We start from the raw sequence: 27437 nt of genomic DNA on the forward strand, positions 1-27437 counted from the left end.
TTCAAAGGCAGTATTTTGCGTATGATTTTCTGATCATGTGTACTAGACTTACACATTCACTGAAAAAAAGTCAAGTAAAAATAAAAACACATTCACATGGAGGAAGGGTGGTATCTAGGGAGGACCCTTTTTGTTAAAGAGGCCTTCCAGATTCTCATAATCCTCTCTCCTACATGGGCTAGGGTTGTGGAAAAGAGGCCCTTGTCTTTAATATTGAGACAAAGTGCATTGCCAGATGCTTGTCACCCCCACATTTCCTGACCTGTCTGACTGCATGCTCGAATAAGGGTCAGGTATAGATTTGGGGGGGGGGGGGGGGGGGACTTCATTTTTTCCTATTTTTTTTTTTTTTTTTGATGTGAGGTGCTCTTTAAAATCCATGTGAGGGAACCAGCTGTCAGCTGGGAATCCAAGGTGTGCCAGCACAGCACAGCCAGCACAAAACACTGGCAAAAACGCACCAAATGTTCATGCATTTTACATGCGTTTTCGTGCATTTCCATTGAAGTCTATGGGGCCAAAATCGTGTTGCAATGGCACCAAAATAGCACCGGTAGTGTTCCAAAAATGTGTTGTGGTCACGATGCAATGATGTGACTGGGCACCATTAAAACTAATGTAATTTCCATTGCCATGCAATTAAATCACACTAATGTGAAACAGGTCTAGGCAGGATATCCAGGTAAGAAATTTTACAACAGATTCACAAAAAAAATGTACCTTGTGTGTAGTGAAATGATGCTAATCTTACTGAAAAAATTAGGTAAGCTTTACATATTCTTTACTATTTACTATTAAAAAAAACATTACAAATTCCCTCTTAAGAAATATTTGTGAAGTGATACCCTGGAACAAAACATTGTTAAATGTATGAGGTGTTTATCATCTGACATAAACGTCACTGTGTATGATATATTGTCCTTCCAAAGAAAGTCATAATATTGTATGTCACATTAACCTGTTCAATGCTGACTACTGCTACATCTTCCGATGGCAAACTGAGGCTTAACAAAAGCACATATGGTGGCTGAGCCGTACTTTGAAAGGCCTGGTGGATTTTCCTGCTTTATCCGTGAAGCTTTTATTATTCTTTGTTCTGCCAGCAACTGAGAAAAAAAGAATGTGAAAATGGAAATCTGAAAAGCTTTCACCTCAGTCTGATACTTAAGCTGTAAAATGAATAATACAATAGTTAGAAGAAATATAATTGCAAAAAGAAATGACTTTGGATGAAGACTTTGAAAGCACCTTTCAAAAGTACAAATCACTCCCAAATATTTTTACATCTGTAAAGAAAAGATATTGGAGCACTTCAGAATATATTTACCATTACACTGCCAGCATTGAAATGTTGTAATAATTATTTAAGTCGACTATAAAGTAAGAAACGTTAATGGGCCCAGATTTGTACGATGTAACAAATTTTTTAGGCTTTTAAAGAAAAAAAAAGGTGCTTGACTGGAAACTGCATTTTACCGCTCTGCCTTGGCTGATGTGCTTGAAAGCTTTACATTTGAGGCTTCAATATGTACTGCTCAGTTGTAAAAGAGTGGCTGTGAAGTCAAGTAATATGGCGATTTCAAACATAGTTGCTCAAAATAGAGAAGTTGTAAAAAGCAGCTGCTCCAAAGCATTTTGAGAAAATTCTTGCTGACCAATGACCAATCCTTTCCTTTTCCATAAAGCAAAGAAAAATAGGATTTTGTTGTTACCATAAAATCCTTTTCTTGGAGTCCATTGTCCCAATTTTGTAGCCAAGCAGTAACGTGCTTGGCCATGAACACAGAGGGATTGGATCTGCTTCCCTAGATGGATTTTTGCAATAAATACAAATATTCTTCTTTTTTACATTGAGGAACACAAAGTCATTAACTGGGCAGCATAATGGCTGAGTGGCTAGCACTTTCTCCTAGTAGCACTAGAGCCATTGGTTCGAATCCCAGCCCTTGGCACTCGTTGCCTGGAGTTTGCATGTTCTCCCTGTGCCTGTTTCCTCCGGGTACTCCTATTTCTTCCCACAGAAAAGCTGTTAGGTTCATTGGCTCCTGTCTAAATTAACCCTTATATGTGTGAATGTGAGTTGGGGGCCTTAGATTGTAAGTTCCTCGAGAGCAGGAACTGATGTGAATGTACACTATATATGTAAAGCATTTGTGTAAAATCGATGGTGCTATACAAGTACCTGTAATTAATGTTTCCCAAATAAAGTCTGCCTGCCATTTGTCCATGTTTAGGATGTAAATGGTGGGTAGAGCTGAAACATGAAGTTCTGCTCAGGACAGGGGTCCAGTTTCCAAGTCCCCTGCACCGTCAGGGTGCCCAGTACTCCTTCGCAGTCCAACAGGTTGGCATCCATTGTAAAAATCTTTGAAAAGAGGGGAGGAAGGACTACCCCAACTCCAGAACTGGATTCGTGAGGTGGCTTGTCAGAGACAACCTGGTCCTCAGTGCCCGACAAATTGGGCTGGCTCACAATGTACCCAACATGGAATCCAGTGCCTGATTGTCACTTTTAGGCTATCCGCACAATGTCCATTCCAGCGGGGTCTGAGCACGACACTCCGGCTAAGGGTAGCTGATAATGTAGAGACCAACTCAAATAGTGGTGTGCAAAAAATCTAGAATGTAAAGAGAGAGTGCTAGACAAAAACAATGGCAAGACTTTTTTCCAAACGGAGCAGTCTCCTAGGACACTAGCAGAAAACTGAGGATTGTTGGTAGTAGAAAAGGTTTTTCAGGGCTGGCTTGCAGTTTTCGTGGCCACACAGCTGTGTAATTCTTGTCTAAAATGCCAGTGTTCTTCATTCAATAATATTTTCAGGTCATTGACTCTAAAACTACTAAACCCCTAACAATTAAACATTAGCATTTTCAGCAGGATGTCAACAAAGACATTCCCCATATTTCTCCTTTAGTGCTAGTTCACACTAGATGCAGTCCAGTGCGTTTTTTTTTTTTTTCTGCAACAAAAATGCATGCATGCATGAGTGTTTTCCATGTATTCCAATGTTCCTAGTTTACGCCAGTGCAGTCAATTCCAGTCCATTTCCGGTGCAGACAAAAAGTAGTGCGTTTTTGTAGTGTGAACTGGCCCTTACATAATTATTTCAGGCATTTTAAATGGTGGTTCATTAGAAACCATCAGAGGAGTCCTGCCACTCCAGCTTGCACACCATTTTCCTCCATGCTGCTGAGATCATTAATCATGACGTCTCTGCATATTCTCAAAGAAATGATGTTTCTGCATTTCCACAGGCTGAGTTATATGAATGAGCATGATGTAACATGAATGTGAATAGATCTACAGTGAAGGAAATAAGTATTTGATCCCCTGCTGATTTTTAATGTTTGCCCACTCAAAGAAATGATCAGTCTAAAAATCAAGTGGTAGGTGTATTATAACACTGAGAGACAGAATAGCAACAAATTCAAAAGAAATGCATGTCTAACAAATTATGCGCTGATTTGCATGTTCATGAGGGAAATAAGTATTTGATCCCCTATCATTCAGCAGGATTTCTGGCTACCAGGTATCTTTCATACAGGTAACAAGCTGAGATTAGAAGCAGTCTCTTAAAAAAGAGAGTGCTGCTAATCTCATTTTGCTACCTGTATAAAAGACACTTGTCCACAGGAGCAATCAAACAATCAGATTCCAAACTCTCCACCATGGCAAAGACCAAAGAGCTGTCCAAGAATGTCAGGGACAAGATTGTAGACCTACACAAGACTGGACTGGGCTACCAAACTATCACCAAGCAGCTTGGTGAGAAGGTGACAACAGTGGGTGCAATCATTCACAAATGGGAGAAACACAAAACAACTGTCAGTCTCCCTAGGTCTGATGCACCATGCAAGATCTCACCTCGTGGAGTGTCAATGATCGTTAGAACAGTGAGTAATCATCCCAGAACTACACGCGAGGATCTCGTCCATGATCTCCAGGCAGCTGGGACCACAGTCACCAAGAAAACAATTGGTAACACACTATGCCGACAAGGATTGAAATTCTGCAGTGCCTGCAAGGTCCCTCTGCTTAAGACAGCACATGTCCAGGCCCTTCTGAAGTTTGCCACTGAACATCTGAATGATGCAGAGGAGGACTGGTTGAAAGTGTTGTGGTCAGATGAGACCAAATCAAGCTCTTTGGCATCAACTCCACTCGCCGTGTTTGGTGGAGGAGGAATGCTGCCTATGACCCCAAGAACACCATCCCAACTGTCAAACATGGTGGTGGAAACATTCTGCTTTGGGGCTGTTTTTCTGCTAAGGGGACAGGACAACTCCACCGCATCAAAGGGACGATGAACAGGGCAATATACCCTCAAATCTTGGGTGAGAACCTTCTTCCCTCAGCCAGGGCATTGAAAATGGGTCGTGGATGGGTGTTCCAGCATGACCATGACCCAAAACACAAGGCCAAGGCAACAAAGGAGTGGCTCAAGAAGAAGCACATTAAGGTCCTGGAGTGACCTAACCAGTTTCCAGACCTTAATCTGATTGAAAATCTGTGAAGGGAGCTGAAAGTTCGAGTTGCCAAATGTCAGCCACCAAACCTTAATGACTTGGATAGGATCTGCCAAGAGGAGTGGGCCAAAATCCCTCCTGAGATGTGTGCAAACCTGGTGGCCAACTACAGGAAAGTCTGACCTCTGTGATTGCTAACAAGGGATTTGCCACCAAGTACTAAGTCATGTTTTGTGAAGGGGATCAAACACTTATTTCCCTCATGAACATGCAAATCAGTGCATAATTTGTTAGACATGCATTTCTTTTGAATTTTTTGTTATTCTGTCTCTGTGTTTCAATACACCTACCATTCGATTTTTAGACTGATCATTTCTTTGTGAGTGGGCAAACATTCAAAATCAGCAAGGGATCAAATACTTATTTCCTTCACTGTATGAGTGATGTGAAAAGGGTTGTGTAATATATCAGAGTTATGTGAATACAGGAAATAGCATGTGAAACCGCTATAAGAATGGTGTGTTTCACAGTATATATCTATAAGAGTCAACAGATTATAGTTGGCTATATTGCATTGGGTATGCGGCTGTCATTTCTTACAATATCATCCATATTTTGAAAAGTTCAGCATGTAGGAGTACTGTCTATCAGGATTTTGGAAACCATTACCTTATAAAGACTAGTAGATAATCATTGTGTTTAGGTGGCAGATTCTTTTTAAAGAGGAGCTTCAGTCATTTTTGTAAAAATTCAAAGTCATCAGCTACAGACACTTTAGCTGCTAACTTTTAATAACCAGACCTTTCCTGTCCCCAGACCCAGCAGTGTGCTCACCCAAGGGGGTGCCGGGTGCCGTCTTCGGCGTCTTAGCACACTGTTATTAGTCCTGCTGTGCTGTGTCCCAGAAGACTGCGGGGGGGGTAGTTGCACTAGGAAATCCGAGAGGACGTGGCGGCGGCTATCTATCAAGATCAAGTACCCGCCGCAGGATATTACATGTTTGGTTTTTATGTTTAATACATCTTTAAATTTGCGTATGCCCATGAAACAAACTTTGGTACCCCAAATTTCTTCGGCGATGCTTTAAAAGCCCCTACAGGTCATTAATTTAGCACTAATCATGAAAAATGTTTCTAGAATTATTGATCGCACTGTGGCATGAGCAATGATATGCACAATGAACGTTTCCATGTCTAGGCTTTCCCCTGATGTGTGTGTTTGGGGGAGAAGGGGGGGATGCCCATGGTTAATGGGTGTGACTTTATTATTCAAACTTTATTTTTAATTGCACTGGGGACATAGATTGAGTTTGAAAGCCAGGGGTGTGTGTAAAACCCCCACTGCTTCAGAAATATGGTAACATACTTGGCAGTAAAAGGGTTAAAAGTAAGTTCTTAACTTTATCTTTTTTTTTACATTTTTAGTTTCTTTATATTCCTGTTTTTCTCTTTGCAGATTGAAAAAGTCTCAAAGGAACTTGAAGATACTAAAAAGGAAATGGCCACTATGTCAACATCATCTGTTTTAATTCCGGTTTCTACTCCAGGCAGTGGATCAGGACCAGCTCCACCACCTCCTCCTCCTCCACCTCCTCTTCCAGGGAATTTACTTCCAGGGGGAGCACCTCCTCCTCCACCTCCTCCTCCTCCACCTCCCTTCATGGGTGCTGGTGCTCCTCCACCCCCACCCCCACCTCCATTTCCTGGCCAAATTGCTATGCCTCCTCCCCCTCCTCCTTTGCCTGGTGGGTCTGTTCCTCCTCCACCACCTTTTCCAGGTGTCATACCCCCACCCCCACCAATGCCTGGTGCTGGTGGGGTTCCACCTCCACCACCTTTTCCAGGAGCCCCACCACCTCCTCCTTTTCCTGGAGCCCCGCCACCTCCTCCTTTTCCCGGAGGTCCAGGGCTGGCACCACCACCTCCTCCTTTCCCTGGTGGTCCTGGAGTTCCACCACCCCCACCTCCTGGCATGCTGGGTGGTCCTCCTCCTCCACCAGGTTTTGGAGGCTGGGGGGTACCTGCAGTTCCTGCCTTACCATTTGGACTAGTACCCAAAAAGGATTATAAACCAGAAGTGCAGCTAAAACGACCTAACTGGTCAAAGGTAAGTTTTCTTGAGGAAATACGTACATACACTAACAAACTTTTATTATGTAGAAGTCCAAATAGCTCACTTTGAAAGTTTTATTTAATATATTTTTTATATATATGTATATCGTGTATATACATACACACTTTTGCATATTAAAGTAGAGATTTGTATTGGCATGCTATATGTTTGTATTGGCATGCTATATTGCATTGTTTGACTATTTCTAATATTTCATTTGATAGTTTGTAACTGAACCATCCTGATTATAATGCATATCTGTGAGTAAAAGAAAATTATACAGCTGACAGCATCAGCAGGTACCTCAGGTTCCACGAAGGTTCACACTCTTTTCAAACTCCTTAGGTTTTTCCACCCATGCATTCCTTTTACTCCTGTTCCAAAAATTAAACCCTTTAAGTGAATCTGTGTCTATTAAAACTGAACTAAATGCAAGTAGCTAAATACACAGATGGAATACATATAACACAGCTGTTCTACCTGCCACAGGATTTGTATTTTGTTCATCCAGTCCTGAGTTTTACACAGATCTGCCATACAGCAGAGCTCTATATCGGGCAGGAGATGCAGGACGTTTTTCACCTTTGGGTTATACTGCCTCCTACAGGAGGATTGGATACTGGCAAACAAAAGAAACTGTAGGCCAGCCCAGGATAACCCCTTATACTAGCCATAATGCCTCCGATTTTTTCTAGAAGGATGGTTGTCTTTTAATTAGGTCCTCTGTACAAAAGGCACATTTAATTTTGCTATCATCTGTTTTTCTAATTCTCAGGTTTTTTTTGTCTTTAATCAAGACTCTTCTTCACATTGCTGCTAGATCTAGTTTCTGTAGTAGCAGCTTTTGGTGTGGTTGCCCTCAGCTTGGCCTTTGGAGTGCCATGTCCTGACCTTGCTGCATTGGACTTTTGACACGTACATCTGCAGCCTTGAGTTTATTCCATCTTTAAAATATTTTTTATGCTCAGGGATGGCTGATTCCTGTGCCCTCTGTTCCTGTGCTGAAGTTTTTACTACTGTCATGCAAGACTTTATGGACCAAAATCACCCAGTTATTGACTCTGACCGCAGATGTCACAAGCATTCTCCTAGGAGACTCCGATTATAATTACTCTCAAATTAAATCAGACTGTTCATCTTCTATTGATGTGGTGCACACCACTTTGAAACTATAAAACCTGTTGCTTCCACCAGTGCCATTACCAGTGTTGGTCCCTTGGAACTCCTAATAGAGCAAAGATTTTCCCAATGTACCTGCTGCTTCAGATCTTTCTGTACAAAGGTTAAAAACACCTTGGCAAACTGTTTGCTCCCCCATGTGTTTAAAAACCATTTACCCGTTTGAAGAGGACTTTGTGAAAATGCAGTCTGCAGTTTGTCTTGGCGGTCCCAAAAATGTGTTAAGTTGCATCTCACCAATTCTTAAAGCTGTCCAGACAAAGTGACAGTTAAAAGGTTGAGCCAAACCATTTGGCACTTGGCAGTTTGCTGTAATTGTTTGGAAAATGTTAGCTGGAGGTCAGTTTGTTAGTCAAAGTAATCTAAACCTGCTAGTCTAACACTATCCTCTTCCCTGACTTAACATGCTGGTGTGCAAAGGGGTCTGTCTGCTATACTACTTAATCCAGAATGCAGACACCCTAGGACAGGACGTGTTACTGGCTGAATCACTAGGTGAAATAAAGGGAGAAATTGAAAAAAAGGACTTGCATCGATGGATTGCTAGGCTGTAGGCCGGAAAGAACTAATTGACATAATTGATTATGAAAATAGATGTTAACTATTTTCATAATCGATTAGTTGGTCAGCCGATTAGTTGGCCTGCATACATGCATGTCAGTATAAACAGTGAAGCGCAGATACAGCTCAGTACACCATTCATACATGCCAGTAAGTGCCTGAGAAATTGTGAATATGAATGTGTGAGGACCAATGCCTCATAGGACATGTAGTCCTGGACAGGAGAATGAAGTGATAAAGGCAGAAGTTTTTTTACCTTGATATGTGGACACTCTATAAAATACAAAAAAAGTCTTAATCTTTAGTACTACTTTAATTTAAAAAATATAACATATTTAAATCCCCCCTCCACCCTTTGTCTTCATATACTGTACCCTGTATATCCTACTTCTGGGTTGGGAATTGAGGATCAAAATTTACTCTCCACCAGTTGCCCCACCCAACCGCTACCCTGCCCCGCCCTTAATTTCACCCCTAATTCTGCCCCTAAACACACACTTCTAAATTATCTCATGAAATGGCACTGTTAAATGTTTAATGCAGAATGAAGGAAGGAAGAAAGGAAATGGTGGGAAGGGTGGAAGGAAGGAAGGAAGACAGGGAAGGAAGGTGTGGGAAGGGAGGAATTAAGGAAGGGGTGGGTGGAAGGGAAGAAGGAAGGAATTAAGGGAGGGGTGGGTGGAAGGGAGGAAGGAAGGAATTAAGGGAGGGGTGGGTGGAAGGGAGGAAGGAGGGAATTAAGGGAGGGGTGGGTGGAAAGAAGGAAAGGGGGAGGGGTGGGTGGAAAGAAGGATGGAAGGGAGATCAGACTCACATGACCCAGTCAGAAGCGTCACAGCTTTCGACTGCTCTCTGTTCAATTACCCGCCCACACATCCTCTGAAGCTGCACGGACTGGAGTGTGGGTGGGCACAGGAGGAGGCAGAGCAGATCCAGCCTTTCTCCCCTCCTCTTCTATTGGCAGTGACAAGCTGCTGCTCCTCTCCCTTCCGCGGCTTCCAGCTGCTTCATTGAAAGCCGTACAGGAGATTGCTGCTGGTCACCGGCCCTCCCACACACCCCTAGTCCCTGCGCTGCCCCCCCCCCCTTATTTCCACTCGCCCAATGCGAGCGGGCAAGTGGACATTTTGAGTGGTGTGTGTATATGTGTGTGTTTATATATATATATATATATATATATATATATATATATATATATATATATATATATATATGTATGTATATGTATGTATATATATGTATGTATGTATATATATATGTATGTATGTGTATGTATATATATGTATGTATGTATATATATACAGTCATGGCCGAAATTGTTGGCACCCTTGATATTTTTCCTGAAAATCAAGTATTTCACACAAAAAAGGTATTGCATTAACACATGTTTTGCTATACACATGTTTATTCCCTTTGTATGTATTGGAACAAATATAAAACAGAGGCAGAAAAGCAAATATGACATAATGTCACACAAAACCCCAAAAATGGGCTGGACAAAAGTATTGGCACCCTTAACTTAATATTTGGTTGCACACCCTTTGGAAAACATAACTGAAATCAGTCGCTTCCTATAACCATCAATAAGCTTCTGACACCTCTCACCCGGAATTTTGGACCACTCTTCCTTTGCAAACAGCTCCAGGTCTCTCTTATTGGAAGGACACCTTTTCCCAACAGCAATTTTAAGATCTCTCCACAGGTGTTCAATGGGATTTAGATCTGGGCTCATTGCTGGCCACTTCAGAACTCTCCAGCGCTTCTTTGCCATCCATTTCTGAGTGCTTTTTGACGTATGTTTGGGGTCATTGTCCTGCTGGAAGACCCAGGATCTTGGACGCAAACCCAGCTTTCTGACACTGGGCCCTACAGTGCGACCCAAAATCCTTTGGTAATCCTCAGATTTCATGATGCCTTGCACACAGTCAAGGCACCCAGTGCCAGAGGCAGCAAAACAACCCCAAAACATCATTGAACCTCCACCATATTTTACCGTAGGTACTGTGTTTTGTTCTTTGTAGGCCTCATTCCGTTTTCGGTAAACAGTAGAATGATGTGCTTTACCGAAAAGCTCTATCTTGGTCTCATCTGTCCACAAGACGTTTTCCCAGAAGGCTTTTGGCTTACTCAAGTACATTTTGGCAAACTGTAGTCTTGCTTTTTTATGTCTCTGTGTCAGCAGTGGGGTCCTCCTGGGTCTCCTGCCATAGCGTTTCATTTCATTTAAATGTCGACGGATAGTTCGCGCTGACACTGATGCTCCCTGAGCCTGCAGGACAGCTTGAATGTCTTTGGAACATGTTTGGGGCTGCTTATCCACCATCCGGACTATTCTGCGTTGCAATCTTTCATCAATTTTCCTCATCCGTCCACGACCAGGGAGATTAGCTACAGTGCCATGGGTTGCAAACTTCTTGATAATGTTGCGCACTGTGGACAAAGGCAAATCTAGTTCTCTGGAGATGGACTTGTAACCTTGAGATTGTTGATATTTTGCCACAATTTTGGTTCTCAGGTCCTCAGACAGTTCTCGTCTCCTCTTTCTGTTGTCCATGCTTAGTGTGGCACAGACAGACACACAATGCAAAGGTTAAGTGAACGTCTCTCCTTTTTATCTGCTTTCAGGTGTGATTTCTATATTGCCCACACCTGTTACTTGCCCCAGGTGAGTTTACAGGAGCATCACATGCTTGTAACATTCTTATTTATCCGCAGTTGTGAAAGGGTGCCAATACTTTTGTCCAGCCCATTTTTGGAGGTTTGTGTGACATTATGTCGAATTTGCTTTCTTTCCTCCCTTTTTTTGTTTTGTCCCAATACACACAAAGGGAATAAACGTGTATAGCAAAACATGTGTTAATGCAATACGTTTCGTGAGAAATACATGATTTCCTGGAGAAATATCAAGGGTGCCAACAATTTCGGCCATGACTGTATGTATGTATATGTATGTATGTATATATATATGTATATATATGTATGTATATATATATGTATATATATGTATGTATATGTATATATATATGTATATGTATGTATATATATGTATATATGTATGTATATATATGTATATATGTATGTATATATATATGTATATATGTATGTATGTATATATATATATATAAATATATGTGTATGTATAACCCCTTTTAGCAGTGATTATGTGCTGTTTATGTACCATAAAGGGCTAATTTTTTTAACCCCATCATGACAGGTGATAAAAAGCAAGCTGCTGCTACTAAATGTTTGATACTAGCCATACACATATTTATTTTCAGACAAGATTATAAATATAATGTTCATATGAAAATCCTTTGTACATTAACTGAATGGACGAAAGTCTTTTTAACATTCAATTTTAAAATGGATGTAATTTCTGAAATAAAACCACATACACTTTCTGAAAATTGGTTCAAAAGTTTTGTATTTTGCATCTTCGAAGTTCCCCATCACTATGATAGAAAAAAAAAGTCGATATGACCCTACTAACAATTAGAAAATTGAACAAACGTTCTAAAAACTTTCTAAATTTTCAAATTAACAATTTATTTGTGTATGGCCATCATAAGTGACATCAGGCACAGGTTGTATCAAGCTACCTGCCTATGACAAGGGAGTCTGTCATGCATAATATTATATTAAAATCCTGTCTGAAAATCTGCAAAACAGCGTTTTAAGTCTTTAAAAAAATGTGTTTTCTTTCAATAAAAACTTTGATTTTGGAGTCTAATATGTATATGATTCAGCCTTGAATAGTATATACAGTATATCTCTTCTGTCTGTTATTCTCAGAGTGGCTTGGATACTCTATTTTGGCAAAAGTATTGGGACGCCTGCGTTTACACACACATGAACTTTAATGGCATTCCAGTCCTAGTCCGTAGGGTTCAATATTGAGTTGGCCCATCCTTTGCAGCTATAACAGCTCCAACTCTTCTGGGAAGGCTGTCCACAAGATTTAGAATTGTGTCTACGGGAATGTTTGACCAATCTTCCAGAAGCGCATTTGTGAGGTCAGGCACTGATTTTGAATGAGAAGGCCTGGCTCACAGTCTCCACTCTAATTCATCCCAACATCATGGCGCCGGTTCTGGTTTCCAGTACTCGGAGCGGCTACCATCTCTGTGGGTCTGGACAGATTGTTTGATGCATCCATGTGGTTGTTTTTTAGCTTAGTTTAATAGAGCTTTTATTGAAACGTACTGCACTATGTGCTTTTGTCTGGGCTCTGTGGTGTGAGCTCCTTTCTATTTAGGACTTTCAAATAGATGACCTGGGATTGGAACGCTGGAATTACTACGTTGGCTTTGCTGCATGCATTTGTATTCTAGCCCTCTGGTGAGTGCATATGGATGGACAAGTGCACACTGTTGGTGGTATGGGAAGATGATTTTTGGTCATCTTTTTCTTTGCACTGTTTTGTATACCATATGAATTTGGATATACACTTTGATTGGACTTTTTCATTTTGTTATCACTTTTTGATCAATGTTTGCAGTATCAGTCCATATGTGATGTATGGATTGATATTGGGAGTGATTTTCTTTGCACATATATCATGTATTGATGATTTTCCATGTATTAGGTAATTTTTTGATTTAGCGCTGCACTATCCTTTTTTTTTCCTGTACCTTTTTATAAGGTTGATGTGTCACCTTTTTGGTGCTAGCAGCTTTCTTTCAGAAGCTCTCATTTATGTATATTTTTTAGCCAGAGAAGCGTGATTCGTCACTCCAGAGAACACGTCACCACTGCTCAAGTCCAGTGGTTACGTGTTTTACACCACTGCATCCAACGCTTTGCATTGCACTTGGTGATGTAAGGCTTGGATGCAGCTGCTTGGCAATGGAAACTGGTTCCATGAAGCTCTCTACGCACTGTTGTTGTGCTAATCTCAATGCAACATGAAATTTGGAGGTCTTTAGTTATCAACTCTGCAGACAGTTGGCGACTTCTGCTCTCTGTGTGCTTCAGCGTGTGCCGACCCCGCTTTGTCATTTAACGTGGCCTAACACTTCATGGCTGAGTTGCTGTTGTTCCCAGTTGCTTCCACTTTGCTATAATACCACTAACAGTTGAGCGTGGAATATTTAGTAGCAAGGATATTTCACAGATGGACTTATTGCACAGCTGGCAACCTATCACAGTACCACGCTTGAATTTCCTGAGCTCCTGAGAGCAACCCATTCTTTCACAAATGTTTGTAGAAGCAGTCTGCATGCCTAGATGCTTGATTTTATACACCTGTGGCCATGGAGGTGATTGGAACAGCTGAATCCAATGATTTGGAGGAGTGTCCCAATACTTTTGGCAATATAGTGTATTTTGTTCCCTAACCATAAAGTTGGTTATTTGTATTTACCACTGCAAATACAGTTAGGTCCATATATATATTTGGACACAGGCACAATTTTAGTTTTTTTCAGGTATTTACCAAAACATGTTCAAGCCATAGTTATATAATGGATATGGACTGAAAGTGCACACTCTCAGGTTTAATTTGAGGGTATGTACATCCAAATTAGAGGAAGAGTTTAGGAATTACAGCTCTTAATAGCCACCCCCCTTTTTTCAAGGGACCAAAAGTAATTGGACAATTGAATTAAAAGCAGTTTCATGGCCAGGTGTGGGCTACTTCTTCGTTGTTCCTTCATCAGTTAAGCAGATAAAAGGTCTGGAGTTGATTCTAAGTGTATCATTTGTATGTGGAATCTATTGCTGTGAACCTACATCATGTGTTCAAAAGAGCTGTCCATGCAAGTAAAACAGGCCATTGTAAGGCTTCAAAAACTATACAAATTCAATGGCACAGCAGATCACCAGTAAATGCAGTTGGTAGTTATCGGCTACACTTTCCTCGCGCTGTCACAGTGTGAGAAAGTACTGCCGATAACTGGCAATTGTCAGAGGAGAGATCAACACCGATCATCAGGGCACTAATGATCAGTGCCACCCACCTTTGCCCATCAGTGCCTAGTAGTGCCATCCAGCAGTGCCCCCCATCAGTGCCGTCATTCAGTGCCACCCATCAGTGCTGCCTATCAGTGCCCATCATTGTTGTATATCAGTGCTGCTCATCAGTACCCATCATTGTTGCATATCAGTGCTGCCTCTTTAGTGCCAGCTCATCAGTGCTGCGTATCCATGTCTCCTATCAGTGCCCATCAGTGAAGGAAAAAATTACTTGTTTGCAAACTTTTTTATACTGGAAACAAAGTAAAAAATTTTTTTTTCAAAATTTTTTTTTGTTTATAGTGCAAAAAATAAAACACCCAGTAGCGATTAAATACCACTAAAAGAAAGCTCTGTTTGTGTGAAAAAAATAAAAATGTCATATGGGTACAGTGTTGCATAACCGCGCAATTGTCGTTCAAAGTGCGACAGCGCTGAAAGCTGAAAATTGGCCTGGACACTTAGGGGGTATAAGTGCCAGGTAGGCAAGTGGTTAATCTGTACCAGAATGACGGGAAGAAAAAAGTATGGAGAAGGCTTGGAACAGCTCATGATCCAAAGCACACAACGTCATCTGTAAAACATGGTGGAGGCAGTCTGATGGCATGGGCATGCCTGGCTTCGAGTGGCACTGGGTCATTGGTGTTTTTTGATGATGTGACAGAAGACAGAAGCAGCCGGGTGAATTCTGCAGTGTTTAGATACTGTCAGTCCAGATTCAGCCAAATGCAGCAAAGTTGATTGGACAGCGCTTTACAGTACCGATGGACAATGATCCAAAACACACTGCAACAGCAACCCAGGAGCTTTTGAAGGACAATAAGTGTAATATTCTACAATGGCCGAGTCAATCACTTAATCTCAACCCAATTGAGCATGCATTTCACTTGCTAAAGGCAAGACTAAAGGCAGAAAGACCCACAAACAAAGAACAGCTGCAGTTAGAGCTTGGCAATGCATCAGAAAGGTGGAAACCCAGTCTTTGCCTGAAATCTGGAACCCATGGACATTACCAGTCATTGCCAGTAAAGGATTCTCAACAAAATATTAAAAATGAACATTTTATTTATGATTATATTCAATTGTCCAATTACTTTTGGCCCCTTGAAAAAGGGAGGATGGCTACTCTTAAGAGCTGTAATTCCAAAACCATTCCTCCAATTTAGATGTACATACCCTCAAATTAAACCTGTGTGTGTGCACTTTCAGCCCATATCCATTATATAACTATATCTTGAATATGTTGAATATGTTTTCATAAATACCTGAAAAAAACTAAAATTGTGCCTGTGTCCAAATATATATGGATCTAACTGTAGATATTCCAAGAATAAATTGTCTTTTTTTAAACTTCACATATTAACTAAATGATGCACCACGCTTTTCTTGAGGTTTTTTATTCGATTAATCGAAACCATAATCAGCCAACTAATCTGTTATGAAAATAATCGTTAGTTGCAGCCCTAGTGAGCTGTAACTATACCATTTTTTCTGCCACTTTAAGACCCAACTGAGAAGCAGAGTTGGAAGCCTTCTCTAGAGTTCCGTTGTCTTTGGCATGCCCTGGTCATCGCTCCATTTTGTTTGGAACTTTGCTTTTTTTTTAAACCAAGGCTGATTGGTCAAAATCCATTAAAATAGATCTTAGCACCGCAAGATCTGCTTGGTTATAGAACATTTGTAGCAAATAATTACAGCTTAAAAGAGAAGTATGGCCCAAGTTTTTTGGTCATACTTCTCATGTGGGGTACAGGAGTGCACTTTTGTGACCGAGAATTAGCTGACAGTGGGCTGAAGTCTGCTGTCGGTTGATGTCACAGAGCCGGTCCAGTTTCTGGATGTATGGATTATTGTCGAGATCCACCTTGATGCCTGATCAGCAGCTGTCTCACCCTCTTGGTGCACCACTGGAAGCCTGAGCTCTTTCCACAACCCGGTGCTTTGCTGAGCGCTGGAGAGACAGAGCACTGACTGACAGTCACTGTTACTTTTTCTATCACTGTGGTCAAAAAAGAACGTTGATTTGACTCCTTTAACGACTGGAAAATTGAACGCCCTTAACATGAAAGTTTTCGAAGGAAAAATTAGTTTGTGTATGGCCAGCAAAAATGACAGCAGGTGCAGGCAGCTTGTATCAAGCTACCTGCCTATGACAAGGGAGTTTGCCATGCGTAATATTATATTACAATCTTGTCTGAAAAACTTTAAAATGGCGTTTTAGGTCTTTTACTTTTTTTTTCTTTCAATAAAAAGTTTAAACTCACTGCATTTAGATATTCAAGAATAATTTTTTTTTTTTAAAGTTAATTTATACACCACACTTTTTTTAGGTTTTTATATGATTTATCAAAACAATAATTAACCAAAAAATTATGAAAATAATTGTTAGTTGCAGTCCTTCTTTTGTTAAAATTCTGTACTGATGAAACTATCCAAGAAGTGTCTGTTTTACATGTTCTTCAATGGACTTTGTCTCCTTAACTCCAGACCTGTAGCAGAAGCAGTTGATGCTCTGGTGGTTCAGTGGGATCAGTACACCCTGACCTATATATTTCCTCCTTTGAAACTTAGTGCTTTGCAGGATTGAGATAGAGGGCATTCTGGTGATCTCTTAGCTCTGGACTGTCTCCAGTGGATGTGGTACACCTACAGTACCTGGCAGACACTCTGTGTGCTCTGCCAAATTGTCTGGCTCTTCTTTCTCGAGGACTGTTTTACCATCCTCATTCACAGTCACTGCTATTCATGGTATTGCTGTTGAGGTTTTTGAGAAACAGAGACATTTCTGTTGATTCCTCCTGTGTTAAAAGTTAGGAAAGCTACTTCCACAAGGTCTACCATTGTAAGTTGAACTGGCTTCTGTCTAAATCGGCTCTAGTGTTTGTATGCTTGTGAAATCTGGACCTTAGAATGTAAGCCCCTAGACAGCAGGGACTAATGTTAATGTACAATAGGTAAAGCGTTAAAAAAAATTTTCTACAGATATAAATATCTATAATGAATAATAATAATCAGAAATGGAAGGCAAACTTAACCAGGAGAGGTTCCGGGGGAAACTGCACCCTTGGAGTTTCTCCATGGAATGACTTAGTCTCCTTCCTGCAGCCTGGTTTAGACCAACGTTTGGCTCTTAGTACTTCCAAAGGTCAAGCTTTTGCCCATTCTTTTTTCATTTGAGACTTCTGGCCTCTCACTCTTTGATTTAGACCTTAACGCAGCCATACATGGATCAAAATTCAGCTAGTTCAGCAGGGACAAGATGAATTTCGATCAATAGATATAAATTGTGTAGCGAGCGCTTACTGTAATTAAAATTTGGTACAAGCCGCTAGAACACCAAAAAGGTAACCAACATAACCGTCCAAGACAATATATAGACAATAAAGGTGCAGCGCTATTAATAAAAATAGTGAAATATCAACATACACTCAATTTTTAAGAGTATAAAGATGAGGACATTAGATCATATTGTTCGTCTTAAGATAAATTCGATGTTCAGTCTAATGTCCAAAAACATAAAAGGATGTGATGTGCAAATTCTACCGGGTCCCCTTTGCCAATAAGGATAAGTGATCCAAAGGTGAACAGGAAATAAATGAAATGCGCACTCACCAGAAGTGCGTTTAAAATACGCATGAAAGAAGTTTCCTCTCTCATCAGGTACATCTAGGTCCTCCGCACTCAGGTCAAGCTGCGCTCCCTGGTCCTCACTAGTCATCCATCATGGCCAGGTTCCCTGGTTCCTCAGACACTCATGCACCTCTGGGGTCCCTCCTTAAACTTGATACTGTGAAAGGGTGGCGCTCATAAAGAGCCCAATAAGGGACATCACATAGCGTGATACTGCATAAAAGCACTTTATTCCAGAAGTAACTATGAAAACATGAAGGTAAAATACTGACCACAATGTCTATAAGCCCTGTACCCTTTGAGGACGTGCATAGCACGAAACGCGTCAGAAGGCTACAGCATTTGGACATCTAAGCTACCGCTGATGGCTATTCTTCAAACATTGTGGTCAGTATTTTACCTTCATGTTTTCATAGTTACTTCTGGAATAAAGTGCTTTTATGCAGTATCACGCTATGTGATGTCCCTTATTGGGCTCTTTATGAGCGCCACCCTTTCACAGTATCAAGTTTAAGGAGGGACCCCAGAGGTGCATGAGTGTCTGAGGAACCAGGGAACCTGGCCATGATGGATGACTAGTGAGGACCAGGGAGCGCAGCTTGACCTGAGTGCGGAGGGCCTAGATGTACTTGATGAGAGAGGAAACTTCTTTCATGCGTATTTTAAACGCACTTCTGGTGAGTGCGCATTTAATTTATTTCCTGTTCACCTTTGGATCACTTATCCTTATTGGCAAAGGAGACCCGGTAGAATTTCAATGTATGGGCAGGCTGCTTGTGCATAAGTCAATCAATCAACTCACGTACAACACGCTTGTCTGTTTTTCCCTGAACGATTAGTACTACCAGGAACACTGATCATTGTATTCTGACTGCGGGGAAAGCTCATCCGTTGTCAGAATACAGTACCACTGCGGGAGTGATTCCCTCATCCACCTCAAATGTGTGGATGAGGGAAATAATGATAAATGTATGGGCTGTCTTAGCACAGGAGACACAGACAGAAATATCATTTTTATTTATTATTTTTTGTCAAAAGGTGAACGTATTCTTTAAACCCTCAATGGGTAGTTCCAGCACATGAGCACAATAAAAGAAACATTCCACAGTAAACTAATTTTTATTCCAACACTTGCAATGCTGCTGGCTCCTGGTATCTCAGGTTAAAAACAGAGGACTTAATAGTACTTTAACTCTAATGCAGCACCTGGGCACTGCAAAGTAAGTAAACAATAACACATGTAGGCACTAGGAGTGTCTGTGACCACAGTAGCCAAATATTCCCTGTAGGTATACCACCAGTGGACCATGTTCCTGTTTGGGCAGCACTGCCTTATGCTAATAAACATACGTATATGTTTATACACTGCTTGGAGTCTTGGAGTCGGGGTTCTCTGAACATATCCGTTTCTTTCACCAGGGGGGATGCTTTGCTGTGTGCATGGCATACATAATATGTAGTATTTTAAGAACTGTTATCTGTTAGTGGCAGTGAAGAGTAGTGTATCATCGATATTCTAGAATATTTTCTTTACTTTGTAGTTTAGTTCTTAAGATCTGGGATTGTTAAACATCAGAGAAACTCCCATCTTTCTTTTTTCCTCTCTCTCTCTCTCTCTGCCTGAAGCCTCTGATTAATGGACTCTCTTGCGTTTAATTTCACTTAATTTAGTTTTTTTATTATTTATTTCATGTTTCTGCCCTCTGCCTTATAGGAAACATTTTGAAGCCAGTACCATGGTAACGCACAATTTAATAATCGCATTTCATTTAAAATATGCAAGCACTAGATAATTACCTCAGTATAAAAAAGAACGAGTTTCTTTTGTCATTTAAATTGCATTTCCTCTGTGTTCTTTTTTTTATGATATTTTTGGGGACACAGAAAATAATGTGGCTTTTCAAGGGATCGTTATCCTGCAGTCAACCTGCAGGAAAATAGCACTGACTCAGTGTGTGGATGACTTTGTTGACACACACAGTATTTATTTTTACTTGTAGAGTCAGTATCAAATGGAGTTTTACTAGGAAAATTTCCGTGTATGTATGTATGTGTGTGTGTGTATATATATATATATATATACATACATACATACATACATACATACACACACTATATTTAGAGAGAGAGAATCTGGTGTGAGAGCATTTATTTGTGCTGTTTGCAAACTTCACCCACTGGTCACTTTATGAGGTACACCTGTTCAATTGCTTGGTAACACAAATTGCTTATCAGCCAATCACATGGCAGCAACTCAATGCATTTAGGCATCTAAATGTGGTGAAGATGACTTGCTGAAGTTCAAACTGAACATCAGAATGGGGAAGAAATGGGATTTAAGTGATTAGTTGAATGTGGTACGGTTGTTAGTACCAGATGAGCTGGTCTGATTATTTCAAAAACTGCTGATCTACTGAGATTTTCATGCACAACCCTCTCTAGGGTTTACAGAGAATGGTCTGAAAAAGATAAAATATCCAATGAGCGTCAGTTGTGTGGATGAAAATGCCTTGTTGATGTCAGAGGAGAATGGGCAGACTAGTTTGAGATGATAGAAAGGCTACACTAACTCAAATAACCACTCGTTACAACCAAGGTATGCAGAATACCATCTCTGAATGCACAACACGTCAAACCTTGAAGCAGATAGGCTACAGCAGCAGCAGACCACAGCGAATGCCACTCCTGTCAGCTAAGAACAGGAAATGGAGGCTACAATTCGCACAGGCTCCCCAAAATTGGACAATAGAAGATTGGACAAACGTTGCCTGGTCTGAAGATTCTTGATTTCAGCTATGACATTCAGATTGTAGGATCAGAATTTGGTGTAAACAACATGAAAGCATGGATCCATCCTGCCTTGTATTAACTGCTCAGGCTGGTGGTGGTAATGTAATGGTGTGGGGGGTATTTTCTTGGCACACTTTGGGCCCCTTTGTATCAATTGAGAATCATTTAAACGCCACAGCCTACCGGAGCATCGTTGCTGGCCATGTCCATCCCTTTACGACTACAGTGTACCCATCTTCTGATGGCTACTTTCAGCAGGATAATGCACCATGTCACAAAGCTCAGATAATCTCAAACTGGTTTCTGGAACATGACAATGAGTTCACTGTACTCCAATGGCCTCCACAGTCACCAGATCTCAATCCAATAAAGTAGCTTTTAGGATGTGCTAGAACAGGTGATTCGCATCATGAATGTGCAGCTAACAAATCTGCAGCAACTGCGTGATGCTATCATGTCAATATAGACCAAAATCAGTGAGGAATGTTTCCAACACCTTGTTGAATGTATATCATATAAAATTAAGGCAGTTCTGAAGGCTCCATGCACACTGGGCATTTTAATAACGCTGGTAACGTTAGCTGTGTAAAGTCATGTTAAAAAGTGAGTTTTTCAGCGTTTTTTTATCATTTTTGTATTAGCGTTTAGCGGCTTATTTTTGTGTTTTTACGTTTTTTTTACAGTTTTTTTGGTCAAAAAAAGTCCAAAAATGCTGTTTTACCGAGTTTTGTTGTGTTTTTCAGCTTCAGAGTGTTTTTCCAGCTAAAAAACTCCTCTAGAAACTCACTAGTTCTGGGGTTTTTTTCCAGCCAAAAAATGTTGATTACAGTCTGTGTGCATGGACACGCAGGATAACATGTTGGGGAGTTTACTGGCTGTAGTAAAATAATGTAAAAAGCCAAAAACAGCAGCTGTAAAAACATCCAGTGTGCATGAGGACTAATGCTTGACAGCCTGAAACACAGTTTTAAAAAAGAAACACAAACCTTACTCCTGTAGGCTTAACCTGTCTGCTCCCCAGGCTGCAAAGCAGTATCTGTGTGTCTAACCTGTTAATTTACCTACTTGGAGAGGTGTATTCCAGGGGTAGATCAGAGGTTCTGGAATGCATCAGAAATCTGAGCAAGACGTAAACCCCAAACTGGACCTTTCCAGAATTCCCTGTTAGGCACTCTGCCACATATCCTTCCCATCATCCCATCATCAGTCCATCAATCGACTTTGGTACAGCCAGCATTTCTGATTTTCACATGCGATTATTGCCAATGGCTATAGCCACTAGCAATAATCACTGTGTTCTTCAGGCAGGATGGCTCCCCCCCTCCCACCAGGAGAACACAATAGCTCCTTGCACGGGATTCCTCCATCAACACTGACCCATCATTGCAAGAAAGAAAATCGCATCTTCTATGGCCTGCCCAAAGGAGCTTAATCAATAATAAAGCACCTGGGGCTCCATTGCAGCTCAGACAGGGACTCTGGTTGCACTCCTTTCAGGACCAAATGGATGAGGTCAAACATCTGTGACTGCAGAGTTTTTTCAGCCTGCTGTGACCAACTGCTGACCTGTGTTTTTGCTGCCAAGGTAGTGCCCAGCCTTGCTAGTATTTCCTAACTGACCTCATCATAATTCAAAGCATCTGCAGATGGTGCCACCAGTCCTACTTTCTGATTTTTAGGCTAGCCTTTCCCCTCAGTGGTTTTTATTTTTTTATGTTACCAGAAATGCCTCTGGGGCATCTTCAGCTATCAAAAGGAAGTGACCAATATGAATAGTTGTCAGGAGCACCTACTGCTTTTTCAGGAAACCTTAGTGCAAGCAACTATACCACCTCCGTCAGGGTCTTCCAGTCCATGCCCACAACACGTGCCAATTTTTCGAACCGTACTTGTTTGTGTTCTTTTACAGCACTGATCTACTGCTGTGCTAGTTTGTGCAGTGCCCACATTTACCCCTAAAGAGCATTTATCCGCTCCTCTATCTGTCTATATAGCACTTGCACCTGCTGCTGTTGCACAGCAAGCATCATGTACTGTTGTGTAATGGGTTTTATCAATTCCTCCATTTTCTGTCATTCCACTTAGTGGCTTTTAAATAGCAGATACTGTCAGAGGTCCATCGCCATGCTTTAGCTAGCAAAAGGTAGCAGGTGTAATGTTTCCTGGGATGAGCTAGTTTTTATACATATGCCTTTCCAGTAATGTCTTGGCAAAACAATGGTGCATTTGTTTTTGGTGTTTACAAGCTATATATAGTTGTGCTGTGCATGGGCTCCAAAGTAAATAATAAATGAAACTTCAATATAAAATGTAGCTGTTTCTCAGCTCTAAGTACACACCAGCAATCTTAAGGGCCCTTTCACACTGATCAGTTTTTGATGCGATCTTAGTGTTTAAAATGCATGAAAAGTGTATCCCTTTAAATCTTATGAAACTCTTCACATTAATGTGCTGTGGGTGAAGTGTTTTTTTTTTTTTTTTTTTTTTTTTTTTTAAGTACTGCAATCTGAATTTCTTTTGGCGCATGTTTAAAATGCACCAAAAAAGCACACCTCCCCATTGAAATTAATGGAAAATGCATTGAAAACGCATTGCAGCTGTGTTTTTTTATGCCCTTTTTAAGTCACATGTTGCACAGATGCATGTTGAAGTCGGCAACCAGAAAATGTACCAAAAACCTGTACAGTGTGCATTTTTACCACTTTTTTTTAAATGGAGCAGCGTGAAAGTGCCCTTATTAACAGGCTCCTCAAGCCTGATGTTTGCCACTAACTTGTGAGGATAGATACTGTATATAGAACTTACTATTACTGACTTGGATTTCATAGGTACAGGCTCCTGGGCTGTTCTGGCTTTACTACCTAGTTAGTCACTTACTGGAACAAGTATGCAGAATGGTATTTCAGACATTTTAGGCTTCATTGGCTGCATGCTTGTTTAAGGGCAATGATTCAATGAGTAGTGAGGGCAGGATCAGAATGTTGCCCATTGCAGCTGTATGAACCAAGCCTGTAAGGGGAGCTTCCATATATTTGGCTTTGCAGATGTTTTTAATTGCTTTTCATTTGGTCAAGGAGGACTTTTTGGTGATTTACCTACATTAAAAGGCCAAGTGATGTTCAGGACCAAGGCTTTTAGTTAAATCCTGCTGTGCTTAAACAGACTAGTAATTTGGCAGATCCATTTTGATTCTGGGGCAATGTCAGGAGGCTTCTAACAACTGCTGCATGATGGATTGTAAAGAACCCTCCGCACTAAAACAACTGCTGCGTAAGGGATTGTATAAGACCCTCCACCCTATTACAACTGCTGCTTGAGGGATTGTATAAGACCCTCCACTCTATAAAAACTGCTATGTCGGGGATTGTATAAGACCATCCACCCTATAACTGCTGCTTGAGGGATTGTATAAGACCCTCCACCCTATAACAAATGCTGCATGAGGGATTGTATAAGACCCTCCACCCTATAACTGCTGCTTGAGGGATTGTATAAGACCCTCCACCCTATAACAACTGCTGCTTGAGGGATTGTATTAGACCCTCCACCCTAAAAAAAACTGCTATGTCGGGGATTGTATAAGACCATCCACCCTATAACTGCTGCTTGAGGGATTGTATAAGACCCTCCACCCTATAACAAATACTGCATGAGGGATTGTATAAGACCCTCTGTAGCAAACTTGCTCATCAGAGTGGGACGCAGAGTTCCCCTTTTTTTTATTTAGAAGTATTCCTCAGTCTTTCATTCCCTACCCCCTCCCTTCCTGAGAGGCAAACTTTATATCCTGACAGATGGTGTGGGTCAACCCAGGTTAATGCATCCTTAGTCCAGTGCCAGGCAGTCTGTGAAAGTGTAGCCTTCCTCACCTAAAGTCCTGATAAGGCCAGCGTGACTCCAGAACTTGCATAGGCTCACCCATCATAAAACAGATAAGGCAGTTTCTTCCCGGAATTGAAAGATTGTAACCTCACAAAACTTAACAGTTAAAGATGACAGAATGAAATGAACATTCCTCAAGTCAGGTTTTTTCCCCTATGTTTCATGTCATGGATTCTGACAGATGTTGGTTCTAATTCAGAGTTCTCCCGACTGACCCCTCCCAAAACAGCGTAGTGGCCAGTGTTCAGAGCCGCCCCCCCCCCTTGCAGAGGGATTTTAAAAAGACAGGCTGACAAGCCTAAGAGAAGCTAAACACATCTCCTGATCTTAACATCGTAACAGAGGAGATCAAAGACCCTTCCTGCTCTGCAACTTGGATCTGCTTACAAACCAAGGCATGTTGGCAAGTAACTTAACCCTGTAACTTCCTTCCTATTCCTTTGCTGTATCTTTATATGCATATATCTAGTTACATTTTCTTTGTATATATTTTATTGCACATGTTTGACTCTTTTAGTAATAAATCTTTCTTTCTGAAAGTGTTAAAATCTTTTTAAGAGCTTACTTGCAATTCACAAATTCCTGCCTTTGAAGAGACGCTACTGTGTTTGTTTAATCCTCTGCCCAATCGGCCTGCGGTGACCGTATTGGACAGGCGACTTTTCAATCATTATAGTGTATATTTGATAACAGGAGTTTCCCAGTCTCCGACAAAAGTGGTGGTGGCAGTAGAGGGTTAGTTGCGTAATTAACCCGACCCATTAACAAGCGCCTCCAGGCTGTAGGCACCGATTGTAGCCCATTAGCTGGACAATCGCTGCGCAAGGTGCAGCTGGGTGTGGCCTTGTTACGCGCGTCACACTGAGGTTTTAGATCGGCCGGTCCTTTGGTCACAAGTTTGGTGAGAAGGTCTGGGGTCTGACGCCGCGGGCGTGCGATTGTCGCATGTTGGTGGCGGCGATCGTAACACCCTCCACCCTATAACTGCTGCTTGAGGGATTGTATAGACCTTCCAGCCTAACACCCACCTTGTATAGATTATAAAATGTGCTTTTTATTTAATACTGAGCTGTATAGTTAGCTATGTATTTTCATAAAAAATAAAATGGCTCAATATTCCTAGATTGTAAGCTCGAAAGAGTAAGGCCCTCTTACCCCTCGTACATTGTTTGTTATTGTTGTACTGTGCCATGTATTGTCCCCCCCCCCCCCATTGTACAGCGCTGAGCAAACCCTTTGGCGCTATATAAACTCGATGTAATAATAATAATAATAATATAACTTGAAAATGAAAGGCAAGGTTTTTTTTTTTGTTTTTGTTTTTTTTTTTGTTAACACAAGGACTTTCTAATGCAGTGGTATGGCCTTAGGCCTGGTTTACACTAGCCTGTGGGCTGGTTGTGGGTGCAAGAAACAAACCTGTTCCCGCAACCAAATCACTCTTCTTTTGCGAGTTGTGCGGGGCTGCCATCCGTTCTGAAAGGCAACCCTGCGCATCTCGGCCCACACCACGATCGCAGGTGCAGAAACTACAGGGAAACCGCATGGTCAAACAGACCACGTGGTTTCTCTGTGGATGCGTTTTTGAAAAGATGCATGCACCTTTTTCTTGCGTAAAATGTGGGTATAGCAGCCCATTCAAATGAATGGGATGCCGTACCCACGCAAACGCGGGCAAATAAATTTCTGCCACATTTTTACAAAGCAGCATTGTGCTTTATCCAGAATCCTGAAGTGAGTGAAGTACATTGGGGGTGGATGCCAGCATAGGGAGGAATACGATCACTCAACTTTGACATATCATGTGACTGGGCTGTCCAACCAGAGTGTTTTTTAGAATGTTATGCAGAGAATACTCAGGACACAGTAGGTTCCACACTGCATGCACTTTTAGTTGGAATAAGAAAATGCTTGCACAGTTTAGAGTATTTACTGCGCTGACCTGCAGATAGCTATCTGCTCTTCATTAGAAATTGGCCCTCTAGTGTCTCCGTTTTTCAAAATTCCTATCTGACAATACAAAAGAAAGGGGGAAAAATGGCTTACTAAAGCTGCTTTATACAGTAGCCAGTTCCTCTACTGATACAGTGAAAATGCAGTTTGGCATCCCCTGTATCCCTTTAGAAATGTTACTTTTTGGCAAGAATGTGCTGTAAAACAGACAATCCACATAGATAGCGGTAGAGATAAATGAAAGCACGCTACAATGGTGGTGGGAACTATCTCTTGTAGTCGTTGAAATAGGCAGGTGTTACTGCAGTCACCAGTAGGAAGATGCTCTTCTCCTTCTGTATTTATTGAAGAGTTTTTCATTATTATTTGTGTGGACCTAGTCACATTGGAATTGTGTTTTGATTTTTTTAATTGTTCATTTCACATAATTATTGATTTCGAGCAACGCAACACCTTTATTTACTTGTAAATCAAGAAACATGCCTTCTTCCAGCCTCTGTCTCGTCTTTGATACTAAGAGAGAGAGCACGTCTGCACATTCTCTGGCATCAAGTTTAGAGTAACAAAATAGTCATATTCAACCCTCCAGTTTTAAGCATAAATTCACCTTTCTCAACATGTTACACCTGTATTTAGGGTATAACATGCTGAGTATCCATCACCTCCAACCCCCTGCCCAATCCATCCCATTCTTGTGAGAGTGGGCAGGGGACCGTCTGTCAGAATTTGACTGGGCCATTCTATGAATGAATACCTACAAGTACCATCAGTCATTGTGGCTCATGGCTTGTAGTTTTCAATGAACTGCAAGGTCGCTGGAGAACGCTTTCATAGTCCATTGGGCTTCCTGGACAGTAACTGCCTGTCTGTATCAGAGGTACAGACAGACAGCTCTCCTGAGAGTTTGCAGA

At 41.2% G+C, this 27437-nt stretch overlaps 1 protein-coding gene across 2 annotated transcripts in view; it reads left to right on the forward strand.

Moving 5' to 3' along the window:
- Window positions 1-27437, forward strand: part of DIAPH1 (diaphanous related formin 1) — a 238965-nt gene that overhangs the window by 210532 nt on the left and 996 nt on the right. For both annotated transcript variants that reach the window (XM_089656710.1, XM_089656643.1), the window contains one exon: window positions 5923-6573. In XM_089656710.1, the coding sequence (XP_089512836.1) occupies window positions 5923-6573 (651 nt within the window). The remainder of the gene's footprint in view (window positions 1-5922; window positions 6574-27437) is intronic.

Source organism: Staurois parvus, unplaced genomic scaffold (genome assembly GCF_062004578.1).
Source record: "Staurois parvus isolate SC_StPar_1 unplaced genomic scaffold, SC_StPar_1.0 ptg000006l, whole genome shotgun sequence".
Classification (NCBI taxonomy): Eukaryota; Metazoa; Chordata; class Amphibia; order Anura; family Ranidae; genus Staurois; species Staurois parvus.